This window comes from Falco cherrug, chromosome 14, assembly GCF_023634085.1.
Source record: "Falco cherrug isolate bFalChe1 chromosome 14, bFalChe1.pri, whole genome shotgun sequence".
Taxonomy (NCBI): Eukaryota; Metazoa; Chordata; class Aves; order Falconiformes; family Falconidae; genus Falco; species Falco cherrug.
In genome coordinates, this window is record NC_073710.1 from 16,226,173 (window position 1) to 16,245,680 (window position 19,508).

The following is a 19,508-nucleotide window of genomic DNA, read 5'->3' on the forward strand; positions in this document are numbered from 1 at the left end:
AGTCCTTTCTGTCTTACAATGATCTCTTATTTCATAGTACATATGACAATTATTGGATACAGTTTTGGAAAAAAGTGACATATTTGCTTTTGCAGGGGATGGCGATGGTATTTTCTCATGTGTGTGTGTGTTCTCATACAGGATGCTCTTATACCAAAAATTGCATCTATGTTGAAGAAACTTGTTCCTTTTTCCCAGCAGATTTACAAATCTGTAAATTAATTCTCACTAGAGCTTTTCATAAACTTTCAGAAGAGATGATGAATCATCCAATGTTTCCATACAGACACTCTCAAGCTTCATGAAGCTTTGTTTTCTGCTTGGCAGATGTATCTTGAACAGGCAAAATGAACTCTGGTTTAAAATGTTTTCATAAAATACGCCTCAAAAGGTTGGGTACCTTTTAAAAAATATGATCCTGCATATCTTAGTAAATAGCCTGCTTGTGCTGTGTTGAGTGAGGCTGCAAAGATGAAAAAAAGAACTGCCTTTTTTGCAAGTTGGTTTGAACAGAAGAAGAGAACCTTGCCTTTAAAAGGACAATCCCCCTTTATCTTCAGTTTCTTTTGCGGTTGTATTATATCTGTGAAGATATTTTACGTATAAGTGTCACTGACCAAAAGGCAAATCAGAAATTCAGCACTTCAGAAAATGAGCTTCCCAGAGTACACAGATGTTTCATACTGCTTCTGAAGCTTTTTGTTAAGATTTTCCAAGTTGGCACAGGTACAGATATTAGATTGTTAACTTGTTATTAAAGCAGATTATATTGGTAACTTCCCAGCAGGCTTGAAGTTGAAATTTATTTTAATAAGGAAATACAGCCTACTGTTTATGTTGAGGCTTATGCAGCTCAGTATTCAGGTAAAGTGCATTTGATTCCCCCAGAAATGTTTTTTTAAAGCTGGGCTATCAAAATCTGGGGGTTTCAAACATGCCTGAAGGAATCTAATTACTTATGTTTGTTTGAAAACCTGGGGTTTCATGTTTCACATTCTTTTCCAAAATTCCTTTTGCAGATGCTCAAAGTTGCAGTATGTGTGTCCTTCAGCCATGAAGGAAAATGTTCTTACTCTGGGTCTCCTGTCATCTTTTGTGTGTAGGGCTGTTAGGAAGTACTTGAAAAGAACAGAGGGCAAGCAGCTATTTTCCCCAGTTGTGCTTTATTTACTATCTTCAGAATTAGAGTTTATGTTGGGTGGTTGATTTTGTATCATGGGATTTGGCCAATTGCAGTAAAGGCATAATAGGCTGGAATGGAGTAGACAAACAAATGTGACAGGTCTTAATATTGTGGTGTTAGGACATGACAGGTATTAGTGCGTGGTAGCGTAGGAATGAAAGGTACTTGTTTGGCTATTGCTATTTTGTCTGACCTTTCCTATTTGATTATATCAGGGCCAGGGATGCCAGATGCAGACTCCCAAGTCTGAGTTTTTCAGCTCAGGTACGCATGCTGTGTGAGGTCTGCTGTGTCAGACTCACTCAAGGACAAGAATACACTGTTGGTGCCAAGGTTTCCTTAGAGATGATATAATCTAGCAAATGTAGATCCACCTGAGGTCTGAGAACCAGAGTCTTTGCTGTGTTTCATAAGGATTTGAAAAAAGACAAGAAAGAACAGAAAGGATGTTTGTCCTTGATCTTGCTGTGGAGGTTGGGAAGGCTGCAAGGTGTGTAGCATCCTGAGATTGCAGTGGAGAGATAAAGGAATTTGAAGTTTTCTGGACCTGATTTCTGAATGAGAGAGGTATGTGACACTCTAGGTTCTTTTCTAGCTTAGTTTGGTAGAATCTTACCCTTTGCAAAGAAAGTTAGGAAAGCTTCTTTTCTAGTTCCTTTGTCATAGCATTTCTATTTAAACTGGGTTAGCTGAGTTCAGTGAGGAAGAATTCTGTCTCAAGGATCTCATATGTGTTGTGTGCAGTTTTTCCACCAAAGATTACAGCTTCTGGAGGACCTTTTTCTTTTCCAACTCAGTCTTTTATAAACTTGTATTTTTTTTAACAGCATACTTCCCAAGCCGTGGAAGTATAAAACGTGTGGGTGTATGCCTTGTTGCATTATGTCTTGTTTCTTAATCACTTTTACCCTACTAATTGTGCAGATGTCACGAACAGACGCATACCCCACATAACAAAGTGATAGGAGTCACTCCTCCCCTAGGAAAAGTTCCTTTCCGAAATGCTCCAGGAGACTGTTTCCTGATTAGCAGTGGGGAGAGCTGCGGGAGCATAGAGGTCTTCTGGTGACCTGCCCATGTGTCAGCCATCCACCTGCTGATCACTGGTGTTGCGAAAGTTCAGGGCACACGGGCCTGTTGGTGCTCAAAATGCGAAGTGTTACCTTTCTACTTGATCCTTTGGAAGGAAGTGGAAAAGCTGTGTGGTCTTGCTGTGATAGTTTTCTTGAGGCGCCATGTTGTGGTGGGCTGATTAGTTCGAATAGGTTTGGATAGTGGGAAACAAAAGCAAAACCAACACCACCTTCTCCCGCCTTCCCCCTGCCCTTTGCCCAGGCTCAACTTCCCGCCTTCGTCCCAGCTCCTCCACCTCCCGCACCCTGAGCTGCGGTCAGCACGCTCTGCTGCTCCTTCCCTCAGCTGCAGCGGCGGGTCCCGCCAAGGGGCAGCCCGGGGGCACACCCGCCCCGCGCCGGGGGCACCTCCTCCCCTCCTCCTCCTCTCACCCTGCTCTTCATGCTGCTCTTCCACGTCTTCCCCTCACTCCTCTCTGCCGTGTGGCGATTTGCCTTTGCTTCAATCCACTTTCCCGCAGGCTTGGCCAGCGCGGCGAGGGGCTGAGCCCTGCGCTGCGGGTGGGGCCGTGGCAGAACCGGCCAGAACTGGCTGGAACCAGCCATGTCCGGCGCGGGGCGGCCCCACTCTCCTCACAGAGAGCCCGCCCGCCGCTGCCGAAGCCGTCACACCTACACCCCAGGCACGCCTTGGCCCGTTTCGTGCAGGAATAGAATGGCACGTGTGTCACGGAGATTTCTTTTTCCTGATTCTGTGTTATTTAATAACTTCTGGTTATTCAGGCCTCTTCACATCCTGATCTGCAACGCTGCCGTGTTTGGTGCTCCCTGGTGCTTGACGGAAGATGGCCTGGAGTCCACCTTCCAGGTGAACCACTTGGGACATTTCTACCTTGTCCAGCTTCTGGAGGACGTTTTACGCCGGTCATCTCCTGCTAGGGTTGTGGTGGTGTCCTCCGAATCACACAGGTTGGTGAATGTTACCTTTGATTTAGCTGAAATCTTTAATCCTTAGAGCATAAAACAGTTATGGCAGGACTGCAAAAGTTGTTGAAAATGAAGGGCCTTGCTCTAAAGCATTTGTGTTAGAATAAGCTTTTTAAAAATAGAAGCGTTACTAATGCCTGTGGATGTTACTGGATTTGGCTGTGTTGCTGGATAAAGTGTGTTCTAGTTTTATAACAGTATGTAGATATTTTTTGATCATTCTTTGTATGAATGCAGATTTTCGCCACATTTCAGACAGACCACTCATTGATTTTGCAAGGAGATGGAATAATAATTGATTAAATCTGAATGGCATGACCTGTATTGATTTATCATTCAACAACTTCAACATCTTACCAAGAAGAATGTGCAGTTATTTTAGCAGGAGAAACAATGCAATTAAAAACTACTAGATGAAATCCAATTGTTTTATAATGAGAAATTAGGGAATTCAATGCAGACATTAGCTGCATAATTGTAAAATGGGAAGTAGTGTACTTAATACATATTAGAAATCTGGCCATGCCTCTTTTGGTGATTTTTTTTAATTAAAATGTTAGATGCTTGTCTTTTCTACTGCCAGGAGAAGTACAATTGGGGAGAAAAAAAATCATTGATGAGGTTTGCCTTATTTCAGACATGCTTGTGGTGTTTGTGTTAATAACTCAAAAGACGGACTTGATTTAAATTAAATCAAGTTCCTTGTGCAAAATGCATGCCCTGATTCTGAATTTTAGTGGGCAGAAGCCACATACTGCCTTCTGATTTAGTTCAGGGACTGCAGGATTAGACCTATCATTTAGAGCTTTAAACATTACTGTTGATTTCTATTTCACTTTTGGTCATGTGTAACACTGTAGCAAACCAAAAGGAAGAATGTGTGAGTGCTGCTTTTTTTTTTTTTTTTTTTCTCTCTTTTCCCTGCCTTCATATTTCTGAAATGTTTTAGTGACCTAGAATGAAGCTTATTTTTTTAATCATGTTTCCATAAAATGTAACCCCAGGGACCTGGTAGAGAGAGACCAGCCAAGGGTCGGGCTGAAACCTTTATCACTTCCAAACACAGGGGCTTATGGTATAAATGACACACTGCAGATAGATTTACTTTTACCATTTTAAATTTATGATGGCTGAAATGAAAGGAAGCAATAGAAAATGCCAGTAATAATCCTTCCCAGTGTTAAAAGACATGAAATGTCTAGTAATTAGGTGGTAACAAAATCTGGACATCCTTATCTTTGCAAATCACACCAGGTTTGTGAAAGCAAGTAGCAGAGTCCTGTTAGGAGTGAGGGAGGCTACTGCGGGGCAGGCAAGATAGCTCTAGAAATAAATCTGCCAACTCCAATCACTTGCCAGATGTGGAGGGCACAACGGGATGTGTATAAATGAGCTGTTATTTAATGGGAGATTATGTAGAATTGTCAGCTGCTTGTTCCCCTTTGTAAGTTTGTATCTGACAGTATTTTAAATGACAACTTTGTTTTTTACTTTATTAAGTGCTATGTGTAACTAGAGCTTACATCTCTGAACGTCTTTATCTGTATTTTCAAAAACATTTTTGAAGGGCTCATTGCTAACGCAGTAAGATCAGCCAAGGTTTATAGAAGTCCACCAAAAAATAAGTACAGTCTATGTTTGAATAAAATAATAAACACAACTAGTAACTTTCCCTTTTTCTAAGAGGTCCAATTAATGTATTATGACATAACTTAACACTTAAACTGATAATTGTAAATAACTATTGGTTTTCCCCCCAATCTGTTTAATGGGAAGAAGCTGATGTGCAGAGTTAGTTTAGACATTAGGTATCTGACCTACTTGAGAACTCTGAGCCTTAAACTATGTTGTAAAACAGAAGTGTTGGTGTCTAATTACTTCCATAAACCTTGGCTGGATCTTTTCACTGCAGTCAAGACCCCCTGTTAGGGGAAAAATAAAGTCCAGTGTTTGCAGAAAATATTATACTAGACTGCTCCAAGGCAAAATATTTATTTGTGTCTCTGGTTCTTCGTTCATTTCTAGTTACTACTCTGGATTCAGCACAAATGAATTCTGTTTAAATTAAGCTTTTGGGTACTTTAAGCACATCATATTAAAATTAGAATAATAAGTAGGTTGACTTTCCTTCTGTCTTTATTTCTGTGTTGTTAATTTGATTGTGCAGCCCTTATCCTACTGAACTCAGTGAGGTTGCCACCGTAAGTAACATTGACTCACACAAGCACACTTGCAGGACTGGACTCAAAATATGCCACCGTGTTTCCATTATACAGTATACACAAAGTATTTTATTTATAGATTATTTTTAGTGTCATAAATGGTTGCTTGAGGAATGAATATAGGAAATTCCTCCCAGAATAGTCCTGTTAATTTCAGAAATGTGTTTTATCTAACCGAAAATTATGAAAGAGAAATGTTGTTGCTGAAATTGAAGGGCTAATTCTGCAAGATACAGAACATCCTGGATTCCTCTTGATTCCTGGATTCAAATACTGTGGTTGCTTTTCTCTGAGTGTATTATAATTCTGCTCGCAGAATGAATGTAGAAATTCCAGCTGATCTCTTCTCATTTCTGGGCATGAGATGCAAAATTAGTAAAGATATTTTAAAACATTTTTCTAGTGTGTACTATAATTATGTTTATCCTTGTTCTCCCCAGCTGATTCTGAAAACTCTGAGTATTAAAAAGAGCTTGCTAAATCCTTTTTATTTTTAGTAGCTCTTCTGAATGAAATATGGTTCTGTAACTGAATGTAGTATTATTTTCTAATGTAAAGATATACCATTAAATTGATAATTCAAGTTGTAAGAACTGGGGGAGAAAATGCTATATTAAAACTTCATTTTCTTCATCTATATGTCTTTAGAACATTCATTACTTTGTTATAAAAAAAAAAAAAAGAAAGAAAGAAACAAACAGCTGGTGTTTAATGACTCTGTCAGACCCAATTAAAAAACATCAACTAGTTACTTTGATTTGTGTTCAGCCATGCCATGGGTATACTTAAAAACATTATACTCTGCCAGAACTCATTTTGGCTTTGTTTACATTTATCTTTTAAACATATAAGACTATTGATGGCAAGTTACCAAGGTTATAACCCCTTTACATTCATCAATTTTTAATCTAAAAAAAAGTCTAAGAGGCAGTGAGACTCATCCATAGTTACTTTAACACTTAAATGAAAGTGTGTAGTATGTGAACACTTGATGAAATAATTAGGGAAAGAGAAGAAGGGGAAATGGAAGGATGCTGGTTTTCTCTGCTTCTAATGCAGAGTTATTTTATGCTACATTATTGCCTCCAAGTTGATTATGTTTTCATGGATCTATGGCAAAATCTTTTCTTGGATTTAAAATAAACTGATTCGTAAGTTACTTACAATGCCTTTAAATCGTTAGAGCCTTTTTTGACTTGTTTTATTTATAATTTGCTTTTGCTAAGTATTCAATAATTTTACTGCCATGTTATATGGGACTGTTCCTTGGGTCTCAAACAGTTTCCAGTAGATACTTTCAACTGCTAAATAAGCCGTTGTTTTATGTTGGTTCTGGCCAAGTTCTACTCTGTTTACATTTTATGTTGTACTTATGAGAGTGAAATTAACTCTGGGGTATCTAAGGCATATTTACTGGTTTTTAGATTTACAGAAATTAAGGACGACTCTGGAAAACTTGATTTCGGCCTGCTTTCTCCATCTAAGAAGGAGTATTGGGCTATGTTGGCCTACAATCGTTCCAAGCTTTGCAATATACTGTTCTCCAATGAGCTGAACCGACGCCTTTCTCCCCATGGGGTGACGTCTAATTCAGTGCATCCTGGAAATATGATTTACTCCTCCATTCATCGTAACTGGTGGGTGTATACCCTGCTGTTTACTTTGGCTCGACCTTTCACCAAATCCATGGTAAGTGAAGTATTTTACACATCTTCATTTTTCAAATTGGGAATAAAGTTACTGAAATCCAGATGCGTGTTTCTGCTTTGACCTATTGCCTTTTATAACTACAATTCTGATTTTAATGACAAACATCGTATCAAGATAATGCTCTAAAAGAGGATTCTTCGACGGTTTTAGATTAACTTTGTCAGTCTTCAGTAAAGGTACTTTGTTAGATGGAGTGCATGACTTTATTCTTTGAGTATATGATTTTCACTGTGATTAAGGTAGTTGTACATCTTAGGTGTGGAATCATTTAGCGTGATTTCTGTGCTCAGTTTATGTAAAACATCAAAAAAATTTCTTTGGTTTTTAAGTGGAATATGCTTGACTGCATTTTTTTTTTTATGTAAACAGATGCCCTAGTTAGAAAAGATACTACAGACATTATTAATGGCTGAGGGAAAGTGCTTTCAGTGGTAAAAGCACCTTCATTCATATTTAAAAAAAACACCCAACAACCCAACAATTTTCTTAATTCTTATAAAGCACTGAAGGCAATAGGTGTTTTCCCTTTGTCTCCGTTGGACTTTGGACTGGGACTGTGACATAATGAAAGGCTATGCAGTTCTTTCATAGCCAACATCATGAGGCTTCATTACATAAGAATTTGCAGCATCTCCAGCACTTGGAAGGGTTACTCTTATCCCTTGAACCTCTGACCCAGATAATTTATAAGGAATCCAAAGGGTTTTTTTAGGCAGAGGATGACTTTAACTTCATTGAGAACTGGCTTCCTTTAACCTTATTGACTGCTTCTCATCCCTTACTCACTGACAAAGGGTATTCCCAAAAGGGGGAGCAGGGAGAGGGGGTCTGCCTTGAATGTTTGCAGCTACAGATCAGGGAAATGAGAAGATGCATACCCCTGCAGAACTCACCTAGCCATGGCAATTTGTTCAAGCCCAAACCAGGCCCCTTTTACAGAAGACTTCACAGCTGACAAGTGTTTGTGGTGGACCATAACTTACCGTCTCCCTGAGCTAGTGATGCAGACCAAATTATTTGGTTTTATTTGAAGAAGGGCAGAGAAGGAACTGTTGAGGCAGAGAGATCCATCCTTACCTAGCTTAATCTACCACATAACCTGCAGTAGCTGAGCAAATCAGTGGTGGAATTTGTATGTATAGCTGCACAAAAAAGTTGGCTTGTACATTTCATTATCATTGAGATAATGAGATTAATCGTAATTTATACTGGGTTAATGTAAGTGGAAAACACATCTTATAGTGTTTAAAACTCTGCTTACATGTCCAAAAAAGCTTCTTGAACATTATGGGTCTTCAGTAAGATCCATGAAGCAAAAATACAAACACTCTATTGTGCTGCACTGACAATGTCAGTCAGGAGAGTCTTCACACCTGTAACCTCTGCCTGCAGTTTGCAGCCCGTACATATGCAAAACCTATTTGTGTCCATGAGATTGCTAAGTGAATGTTCTTGGCACCTTGGGACAACTAATAATATCTTTCAACAGCATGTCTTTTGACCAGGACCTTTAAAACCATGCCTCTGCTCTGTTAGGGATAGTTCATAGAACACATTCTTGAAGCTCTCCTGAGAATGACTAAGTGAATGTTATCGGTGTTCCAAGAAAAGGAACTTTCCAGTCTGTGGAACTTTTATGAATTGTTAGTTTTATTTGCTCTGATGTATTTTCACAAAGGAACCTTTTGAGTTTGTTGCTCGGATAATCTCATCCTCTAAGGAACAAAATAAAACACTGAAGTTCATTTTGATTTCTTTAAAGCAATTGATAATTTTTTTTAAAGTATCTATTTATTTATGGTTGGTACATAAAAGAGAACACAAAATATAATACAAAAAATATCAGCACTGAATAATAGTGCACTCTAGTCAAAGCCCAGTCACTTTAGTAAGTCCTTTGTGTTTATATGCATTGTACTGCAGTTATTTGAGTGTTGTGAAAGAGGGTATGAGTTTGAGGATAAGCATCGGGTTTATAACTCATATTCTGATATGAATTGTTATGTTCCCCTGAACCTTACCAATGTTTTGATTGCCAGTAAAACAGAAAAGTTCCTCTTCCTGGGTATGCCCAAAAGCTGACCTGAAATTCTCAACATCACCAGCGTAAGAATTTTTCTATTTTAAGATTCGTAGGGAGCAATTTTTTTTCCCTGCTTCTCCCTTTTTAGGGATTGTGCTGTCACCAAACTGCAGTAGACTTCGTTGAGGATCTTTTTGTGGGCTTCCTCTCAGTATTTCTGCGGCAGCTCCCCAAAGTTTAGGTTAATGTTTTGGTCAGAATACTGTATCCTAAACAAGTATGTGTATTTTAAAGCTTAAAGTTGCAGTCCCAAGGTTGTGAACTGTATATCCCAGTGTTTTGCAAGGATGTCTGCATTGCACAATGCAGCATGATGCAGCATCATTTAAAGTAATCACAACTGAGCTGAGTCCATAACTGGAATTGAGAGGTTCATGTCAAGGTTGTGTGGAGAGAGGTAAGGTTTATCAGTTCAGGCCAGGTGCCCTGCAGATATGCCTGCACCAGTTTTGATCTCAGAGGCAGTAGCTTTAGCTGCTTGCAGCATTGTGGTACGTGGAGAGCTAATCATTCTGGAGCCGGTTTGAAGCTCTTTGCTACATTTTGAACTGTAGAGGCTCCTGAAGTCTGTATAGATGCATGCACATATGTGCATATGTATATCTATATGTACACACACATAAACACACACACACAGACTACAGCTGCACATACCTGATTCTAACTGGGGCCTTTTCACATTATTGTAGTAAAATCTTCTAATAAAAAATAATTCTATCTTTAATTTGTATTTCACAACGATAGACTTACTAGATGTTCCGAGAGTGGTGGATAGCTCAGAATAACACTCAGAGTTTCATCTCTTTTGAAGCTAGATGCAAAAAATTAGAAAATACATTTGTTTCCCTACTGTTTTTTTGTTGAGAACAGTATAATTCTGTCATGGCTGCTAGTTCCTCCTGAGAAATTAGTCTTCATGCCTTTGACTTAGTTGTCATTTATTTTGTGGTACTTTAAACATCTGTTTAAAGTTTACTTACTAGAAATCATAACAGTTTAGTAATTGTTTTGTTTTGTTTCCAACAGTGAAGAAATATACATTGTGTATCTGAAATTATTATTTTTCTTTAATGTAGTTGCTCAGTTCTTGAGTGTTGAATAGCTCCACTTTGGTTGATGATGATGTCATAATTTCTTCGGAAATGCATGCTATTGTATACTGTGAATTTCCATTTTGGGGAGAGGTCATGCAGCCTACAGCATGTGATACTTGGGATATTCAGCATGACGGAATTTAGCTGAGGAAACACTGCAGGTAGCTGTTTGGTTTTAGCCAATTCCCTGAAGTACTGAGAATCAGTATTCTTATGTAACACTTTTATTTACCTGTTTGCTGTTATTTGCTGTGACTAGGGTGACTTAATTTCAGTAATTACGACACTTCATGAAGTCAGGCTATTTTAAGTTTCTGCTTAAAGAAAAGGTTTGCAGATCACTTAGATTCTTGTTTTCCTAAAAGAACAAGCATACTTAGGTAGGGTTTATCTGCCTGTCAGGTGTGAGGCTTTTAGAGGCATAATTTTAGTTGCTTCTGTAAATAATCATACCTTACTGCAACTTCACATTTTCTAAACCTGTTTTATGAGTGATTACAGCATAAAAATTGTGGTATTTTTGTGCTGGTTATAGTGAACTCTTCAGTTAGTCACGGAGAGCTGTTTGGTCAGCTTTTGAAACATAACACAGTATTTAAATCACTGATGGCTGTAGGTATACGGAAAATACTTCTGTTAAGTAGAGCACTGGAAACTGAAAGACTGTTCCTTTTTTTTCCCACCCACCTCTTTTCAAGATCTAAAATCTACAAGGATTTGCTAGACAGAAATGGAGAACAAGTATTTTTTTGTAGAAAGCAGTAGTTGCAAATAAATTAGTAAGTGTAGCTTTACTTATGTTCAAAGGTCCTCTCTTTTACTTACCACTATATAGTTACTGAATAAATTGAAGATGCTTATAGTATAATTAAATTTCAATTGAAAAAAGTGGCCACTGTAAATAACAGATTGGAGCAGAAGCTGTGAAAGTAACTGCATAGGCCACGCATATGCTCAGCTGGTTTGATCTAAGGATTTAGGGTTTTGCTTCCTTGGGCTTTTTCCCTACTTTTCCCACCCTTCTTTTTACCTCTCTCTTTGGTGCTCTTTCATGCTCTTTTTCTCCGTTTCTCCTTTTCTCTTCTTGAAAGTTGGCTCAAGAACAGTTTGACTAAGTTGTTTCTTTTGCTTTAAGTTAATGCTAGTCATTCAGAACCCATTTGATTTGTTACTATTTACATACAAGAGTAAAATTAAATAAATTTATTTTAAGTTTTGAGCTTACACCAAGTATGTTATCTGGTGTCACCCCCAGGTGGTTTTGTGAGTGTACAATGGCATATAAAATTAGAAGCAGAGCGCCATTATCACACACTTGTGATAGTCTTACATAGAACCAAATATTTTTGTTGGCAGGTAACAGAGCAGAAAGAATATCATGTGTTAGAGCAGCAAGAGCTTAGCAGATGTTTCAGTGAACTGAATTTTCAAATCCTTTTACATTAAGAAATGGCTAGGCTTTGTAGAAGTTCTGAGACTATTGGGTTACATTTCCTGTTGCAGTGCAAAGCCAGCCATTGTGCTAGAGTTTTAGCAGATGTGTTACCCACTTTTAATGGTTGGGAATAAAACATTGATTCTATTGCTGAGATATAAATTACAACTAGAAGAGCTCAACTTGTCACCTTTAAAGAACCAGCTAGCTGCAGTAAGACCATTCTCCTTTATTTTTCACTAAGAGACTTAGACTTGAACTGCTCTTTGATTTCTCCCTCCTCCCCTAAAGTTAGTAGCCTTTCAGAACTGGACTTTCTATTTAAAATATTTGCTATTAAGAATTATAAGGAATATTTTTAAGGTCCCCAAAGTCTTCTGAATGTCTTAGTTTTACATAAAACAATGAATTCTTGTCATTCTGTTATTATCCCAGGAGAGTGTCAGGCAGCTGGCATGTATTGCAGTGCTCGTATGGGCAGGGGGTGCTCCCTGTGCCTACAACTGCCTCTCTGGTTTTACTTTTGTCATATGTTGGAAGTGTCTTAATTTAAACTTTATGTGATTATGTGCGCACACACCTAACATCAACTCAGAAATGCTATTCTGACAAGAAATGGATCTGCATCTATAGGAGTGACTTGCTTCTATCTAGTGATCACATCTATTTGCTTTTGATAGAAGCCCAGAAGAAGCCCTGCAGTCTCATCATAGCTTTTATTTCTCCTCTGTTCTTTGCTAAAGAAGCTGGAATAACCCTTAGAGCTGGGGATAGTATTCCCTCCTTGAGTAAACATTCTTTGCTGTCCAAAGATCTGTGTGGGCTGTGTTGAGTTGATGTTGGCTTCCATTACTGAATTCACATTTCAGGCCAAATTCTGCCCTCAGCTGTGCATGTTCAGCTCCAAGAGCAGTCACGGGCAGGGTGGGTATGTGCGTGTTTCAGTGTAGAATTTGGCCTGGTTTTCCTCCCTAAGACATTCCTGAAAATGCACCGGGGTTTCTTGAAAAGCAACAGGCAGTTCTTTTTGGAAAGAGCCTCACAGTCTAGATTTGATCAAAATGTCAGTTTCTTTTCTCAAATTGAGTTTTGGGCAGCAAGTGAAAGATGAAGGGAAAGTGAAAGGGCGTTAACTATCTACTGGATATTAGCAGTTGTTGTAGAGAGTGTGTAAATCACATACGCAGTTCTCCTGTTTTATGGATTAATGCCTGAAGTGTAAATGTTAAAGCAATGCTAAGCAACAGTTTTCTTTTATAACACACAAGTTTATGGACTGTACCTCTAGTAACATGGAAGGACACTTATTTTATTGAACTCTGGTAGCACGTACTTCCTCGCAGAATGCTGCTATTAAAAATTTACTGAATTGGATTAAAAGAAAGAAGGCATATGTGGAAAAAATGTTTTTATTGGTTGTAGTAGGATGGTAAAGAAATGCCTTCAAAGTAGGTCTTAATAATTTTGGAAGGATGGTGCAAAAATTCTTCTATGCACTTAGAATTCCTGTCCTATCTAGTATTAAAATGTAATATAAGCTAGTTTATTGTCAAACTTATGTTTAAGTGATACATATTTTAACTTCCCGCTAAAATAAATGTAGCGTGAAATATGAAGGCAAATTAAATCTGTCCCCCATAACCTACCCCACAGGAATGGAAAGTCTTCATGAAAACCTATTCATGTGCCAAACAGAACAGCTCAGGGTCTCAGCATGCGCAGCAGTGCTCCAGGGCAGCAATGGCCATGGAATTTCCTATGTCCAACACACCCCATACCTTTTTGTGGAGCAGCTCTGTTATGTCCTATAGTTTTGTGGAGGAAGTAAAGAGTTTCTTCCTCTCTCCCTAGATCGTTGCAGAATGTTGGAATGCCCGGCCCAGTATGTGGGTTGCAAGGCAGGGAATCAATTGGTCCATAATGTTTTATATTACATGTAATTAGAAATTAAAAAGCATATTTCCCTATTTTTCAGCCTGAAAAAGCCTTTTTGGATTAGAAAGCTATATATACACCTTGTGGAATGTCTGCATATAATGCTAATCTGTGCAACCTCACATACAACCCTGTCTGATACCTTATCGTCTCCTACCTGAAATATGAAAAAGATTTGCCTCATAGGTAGTTAACAAACATAGAATGGAATATCTCTTTCTGAAGCTTGCAGAAAGTCAGTCTTGCATTGAGTTATTTTCATTTATTGACTCAGATTGTCATGCCATCTAGAAGCAGGCCTCCTTATTGAATAATATGTGTGTGTGTGCGCTAGATTTGTGGGTATAAGCTGCATTACAAGTAAAAAATGAATGCTTAACCAAATGGTTTTAAAAGTAAATTCTTATTGGTTTTGCAGTCTGGTATGATGCATCCATAATTTTGTTTTTGACTGAAAGTCCCAGACTTTCCTTCACTGAATCATTTTTCCTGTGTTCTTTTGTCCAGTCCTCCAAAGAAGAGTTCAAATTTCTGGTTTTTCTTTATTCTTATTCCTTCTCTTTTACTTACCATCACTTGCAGAGCTAAACTGCAGCTGAAGTGCTGTGGTGTCTCTGAGGTGTTACGCAGCATTGATCTGATCAGAATGTATTTGAGAAACTGTAAGGAAGGAAATTTCTGTTGTATTAAAGAGTGTAGAGGTGCTTGGATGACAGGCACGATGGCGCAGTCTGACAGAAACAGCTGAAGAGGATATATAGGCACTTTTTTTTTGTCCCTTTACCTTTTTTTTTATTATTATTATTTTTAATGTCATTGCTATACTTACTATTAGGAATTTGCATATCCTTGTGGTAGTGCTTTTGAGACCTTTCTCATAGTGAAACATGGTAATTTGTTTTATTTGCTGCGAAAAATGATTATCTACTGCAAGAACTGAAAACAAGTAAGGTATCGATTTTCCATGGGCAAAGATGACTAAAATTTAAAACTGAGTTTGAAGAGACTGTAAAAAAAGACTTTTTTAGATGCTTAGGTAGTGAAATTCAGTACTTTCAAAATGCTTGAAATTCTGAGGTTCTGAGAGTTTTTTGATTTTTTATGTTTGCATTTATTTTGCATATTGCTGTATAGGTATTCTTTTTTTCGGTGTCAAGTATTACAAAGAGATGTTAAAGTAGGATGAAAATTTAAAGTTTTTGGACGAAAAATTGGTTCTTATGGCAATTTTCATAGTGCTCTATGAAAAAATATTTTCAAGTTTTTATTCTGTTTTGTCAGGGAAGAAAATAGCTAATAGCAGCACTAGATAATATTCTGGATTTATATGTACAACCTCTTGGCCTCCCTTCCTTCTCCTGACTGATTAGAAATATGTTCTTATCTGAAAAGTGTGTGTATGATACTTTGCCACATAAATATAATGTTAAAACTGTGGTTATGGACAGGTTTGCGACACATCTGGTTTTGTGGCCATAATTTTTTTGTGTGTGTGTTTGTAGTTTACATCTATTAAATCTAACCTTTTTGACAAGCATTGGTAAGAAAAAAATATCATGTAGCTTTGTTAAAAATAATAGTTTGGGAAGAGAATGTTAGGGAAGATACACAGTGAGGAACTTTTCCGGATGTATTACGTACTTGAGTTGTATATACCAAAAAGTGAATGTGCGTGCTGATATTCTTTGTCTAGCTAACAACAGTAACTTTCGCTGGGATTAGTTTAGGTTGAAATTTAGTGATGTCCTGTAAGTGAGCAAGTAGGCTTAAATGTCCTGAAGATCTTTTTAAAAACTGAAATAGATTGCCTCTAATTTTCTTCATTCATTTCTTTGGTGCTAATGGAAACATGTGGCTGTTAACTTAGGAAAATGGCAGCTATGGTCTAAAACAGCTCCATGATGTGTGCCAGCCTAGGTAGTCTTAATGATTGTCCGAACTAAGTCTTCCTTCCGAACTACTGGTCTTCCTTCACCCACTCTTAAACAGACTTCAGATTATGCTAGTGTATTGTTACAGTAATAATTTTAAGAAGGTGTGATGAACAAAAAGGATTATCAGACTAATTCTGTACTTTTTGCCAGATATGGCTTTAATGCGTGATGACTTTGTAGCCTAGCTAGCAGTGAAAATTGCTGGTTGAAATTGCTGTGAACTGTTGAAGACTCAAATGCAAGTGTGTCCCAAACTCCTCCGCTGCCTTTTGCCTTGTGGCAGAGCAGTCTGGGTGCCCCTTGCTGCACCCCAGAGCCCCCCAGTTAGTGATAACTGCAGATGAAGTGACTCGACCCTGCCTATGACCCCACAGTTTCTCATTGGTGTGCCTGAGCAAGGTCACTTAGACAGTTTGTTGTAAATAACAAAGTAGGATCCAGACCTCCTTAGTTACCAGCTAGCACATAAATCACAGAATTATACGTTTTCTTTAATAACAAGAGAGTAATAGAGAGAACATTTTTATGAATGAGATAACTATAATCAAAAGCAGAGTCAATGAGCTGTGGTTCATTTATAATGATCCAGTGATCTGTTGCTAGCATTCTAGAAAGATAGTCTCAAATATTCATAGTGATAAAACTTGAGGTTTTAGCTAGCAGAGTTTCCAATCACTTTTTATAAAAAAGAAGACCTTAAAAATTCTTTCTAATTAAGGATTTTAAATTTTTGGACAGACAGAGCTACTATGCTGTACAGCTACCAAGTAAATTGATCACAGCCAAACACAAAATTTACAAAGGACTTTCAATTGAACAATTTTCAACTGTTGAAATTATGAGTGATAGGAAATGCAAAAAACAAATCCTATGTGGGTTAAGATGTAAGATGGCAACTCTGGGATCTACTGCAAACTATTGCCATCTGCCAAATTTTAGAAGCTCTGAGAAGACCTTAATGTTGTAAGGGTAGGGGGAGGTTATGAGTGAATGGCTATAAGAAGTAATTGTGCTTCATTAGTGTGATTTTCACTTTCTCAATTTTCTTCTCTTAAATCGAGTTTTTACTGATTTTAGAGTCCAAAAACTAGATTGCTTTTGGCTATGATTTTTTTTTTTTAATATAAATCCACTGTTTATTCCTTAAATGAGGTGGAATCAAATCCAAACTCCTCCAGTATGACTCAACTGTGAACTTGAGACCTTCTTGTCTGTGTCACTTGACATGGCAATTAGGCAGTAGTGCATCTTTTATTTCCTTGTAATTCTTTCTTCCTTGTCTTTTATATGCACATACATATCTGCTGATACTAAGCCTTCTGGTTAGCTCTTTAGGAAATGGAGCTGCTGGTCCACACATATAAAGTTCAGCAAAAGCAATATTTTTGGACAAAGTTCAGTTTTTGTTTCTTTGACCTCTAGAAGTTAATACCCTATGCCCACATTTAAAATGGTAAATTATAAAAATAACGAAATTACATAACTGAACATTGTTAGCCTGTGTCATTTTGTGAGCATAACTCAGAGCAATATGCATTTTGTGGATTCTAGAACATGGTTTATCTTTCCTTACATTTTTTTGAAGTTGCTATTTATGAATGGACAGATGTTCAGGAAACCTCAAGCTTTTATTGGCTGTATTTAGAATAGATGAAATACCATATTTTTTTTTTTTAAATGCAGTCTAGATCGTATTTTATGGAACTGTCATTTAAATAATGTTTCTTAATTGGGGGATGCAGTGCTTAGTTACATTAACATTTCCCTAGAACTCCTTGGATATCTGAGATGCTTTATCATAACATGGTCTTTTCATTTCTCTCTCTATCATCTTTGAAGAGGTGCCATACCACTTTAAACAGTTCACCAATCAGTTTCATATGATGGATTCTCTTTAATCATTTACATTCAGAGAAAGTCAAATATTCCTTGGGAAGCCAAAGTAATCTAACAGAATGTATAGTGTTTGTGCAGCTGGATATCTTATTTATTTTAAGTTCTCAGGGAAATCTCTTCTGACTTTACAAAAAAGATGGAAGAGTAAACATAAGAGTGTCCAAGTAATCTGAGCTAGAAAGTCCCTTCTTTTAGAGCAAAGTCATTAAAAAAGTATATTTGCAAGGTCCAAAAATAATATAGTATATCAAATGCAGAGTACTACATAATGTTTCTTCAGTATTCTCACTATTTTTACATATATTTTTGTGAGTGTGTGCCTATCTATATATGTAAAAATGATAAATATACTTTGGGGTTTAATATATTTAATATTCCTGGATAGGTGAACACAGTAAGAGTCTGTTTTCCTAAAAAAGTGATTCATCTGTTTGGTTTTTTTTTTTTCTGCATGTGGCATGTCATTCATCATCATGTTGGCATTCCCTGGGCATGATAACTGCATAACTGAATTAACATTCCTAAAAATTTCCTTCCATGACAGTTATTGAAAATGTACATGTATGTTTAGAAAATTTGTATTTCTTGGCTGTGGGGAGGTATCCCACTGTGATACTAATAGTGTTTCTAGTTCTTGTCAGTTCTTTATTCCAAAGTTTACTGTATATGTAGGTATCTCTTATTCTCCTGAGGAAAATGTGAGGGAACTTACTGGGTTGGGTTTGTTGGTTTTGGTGGTGGTGGGGTATGGTGTTATGGATATGAGTGAAGTAATTTTCTTTTTTCTATAGGCAGGACTCAAACTGCAGGATGTTCCTTGGCCAGCTTGGAGCATTGGCTAGATTCCCTTGTGGAGGGAAATAGGTTTGTGGTTGATGAGACTATGTTAGGGGGAGTGTGTTTAGTTTTTCCACTGGATATCCACTAGTATTTTTCAGTTCAGTAGCTACCATTGGGTATCACTTTGAGAGTTATTGAAAAAGCTGGAGTTAGATACTGTTCAAATCCTGACCTTTTCTACTGTGGTCCTGATTTTTTTTTACTGTTCCTGTGCCCTCTTTCTAGGTAAGAGTGTATGTGTGTGTTAAGAAAGCAAAGAAAGAGGGAATATATATTCCAGAAAAATTAATGAAACCAAAAAGCTGTCCTGAAATTTATGTAGGTTTTACTGCCAGTACCAGTGTGAGGTGACGTGCCCTTCTGCCTCTCTTCCTTTTCTTAAGCTACTGTCTTAATCCCTGGGTCTGTACTTTCTCACCTTTTTCCAAAAAGGAAGAAAGCCCAAATGCATGATAGTATGTTAAATACCTTGAAGGTAACATCTTGAAGAGTTGTTTTGAATATTTATATGATTCAAGAATTATATTTAAGAATAGAAGCGGGATATTTGGCAAAAAAGAACTTTAATTCATTTGCCAGTTGAAATATTAAAATGGTTGCATGTTATTATGTGTTATATGGCTTGAGTTTGTGTGATTTACTTGTGATAAAGTGGCAGAATGTACTCATTCTCTTCAGAGGGGAAAGTGAAGACAATACTAAATTTATCATGCGTAGTTCAGTGTATAAATGCACAGCAAATGATGCAGTACTTCTTAGTTTTGCAATAATCTGTATAAAGATTTGTAATCAGAGAATTTCTGAATTCACTTAGCTTTTAAAGTTTCCTTTGAGACTTCCAATGCTTGAGTCATTTGGATTTTCCAACCTTTTTATTTTGTTGTTTCTAGGAAGTTGTTAGAATAGTAGCATTGATCCTTTTTTAGCAAGGACGGTGACAGTAAATATAAACATCATAGTCAAATTCCATCCATTATTTTAGTGACAACATGTTTTTGCCGTTATTAAATATAACTGTGGATATAGCACAGTCTTCTCTGCATGCGAAAAAAATAATAATCTATAGAGGGTAGTTGAGGAGTTTTATTAATTGCAAAAGCATCACATTGAAATGAG

General features: G+C 37.3%; 1 protein-coding gene across 2 annotated transcripts in view; it reads left to right on the top strand.

Moving 5' to 3' along the window:
• Positions 1-19,508, top strand: part of WWOX (WW domain containing oxidoreductase) — a 530,925-nt gene that overhangs the window by 127,586 nt on the left and 383,831 nt on the right. For both annotated transcript variants that reach the window (XM_055726863.1, XM_055726864.1), the window contains 2 exons: positions 3,040-3,225; positions 6,890-7,154. In XM_055726863.1, coding sequence (XP_055582838.1) covers positions 3,040-3,225; positions 6,890-7,154 — 451 coding nt within the window. The remainder of the gene's footprint in view (positions 1-3,039; positions 3,226-6,889; positions 7,155-19,508) is intronic.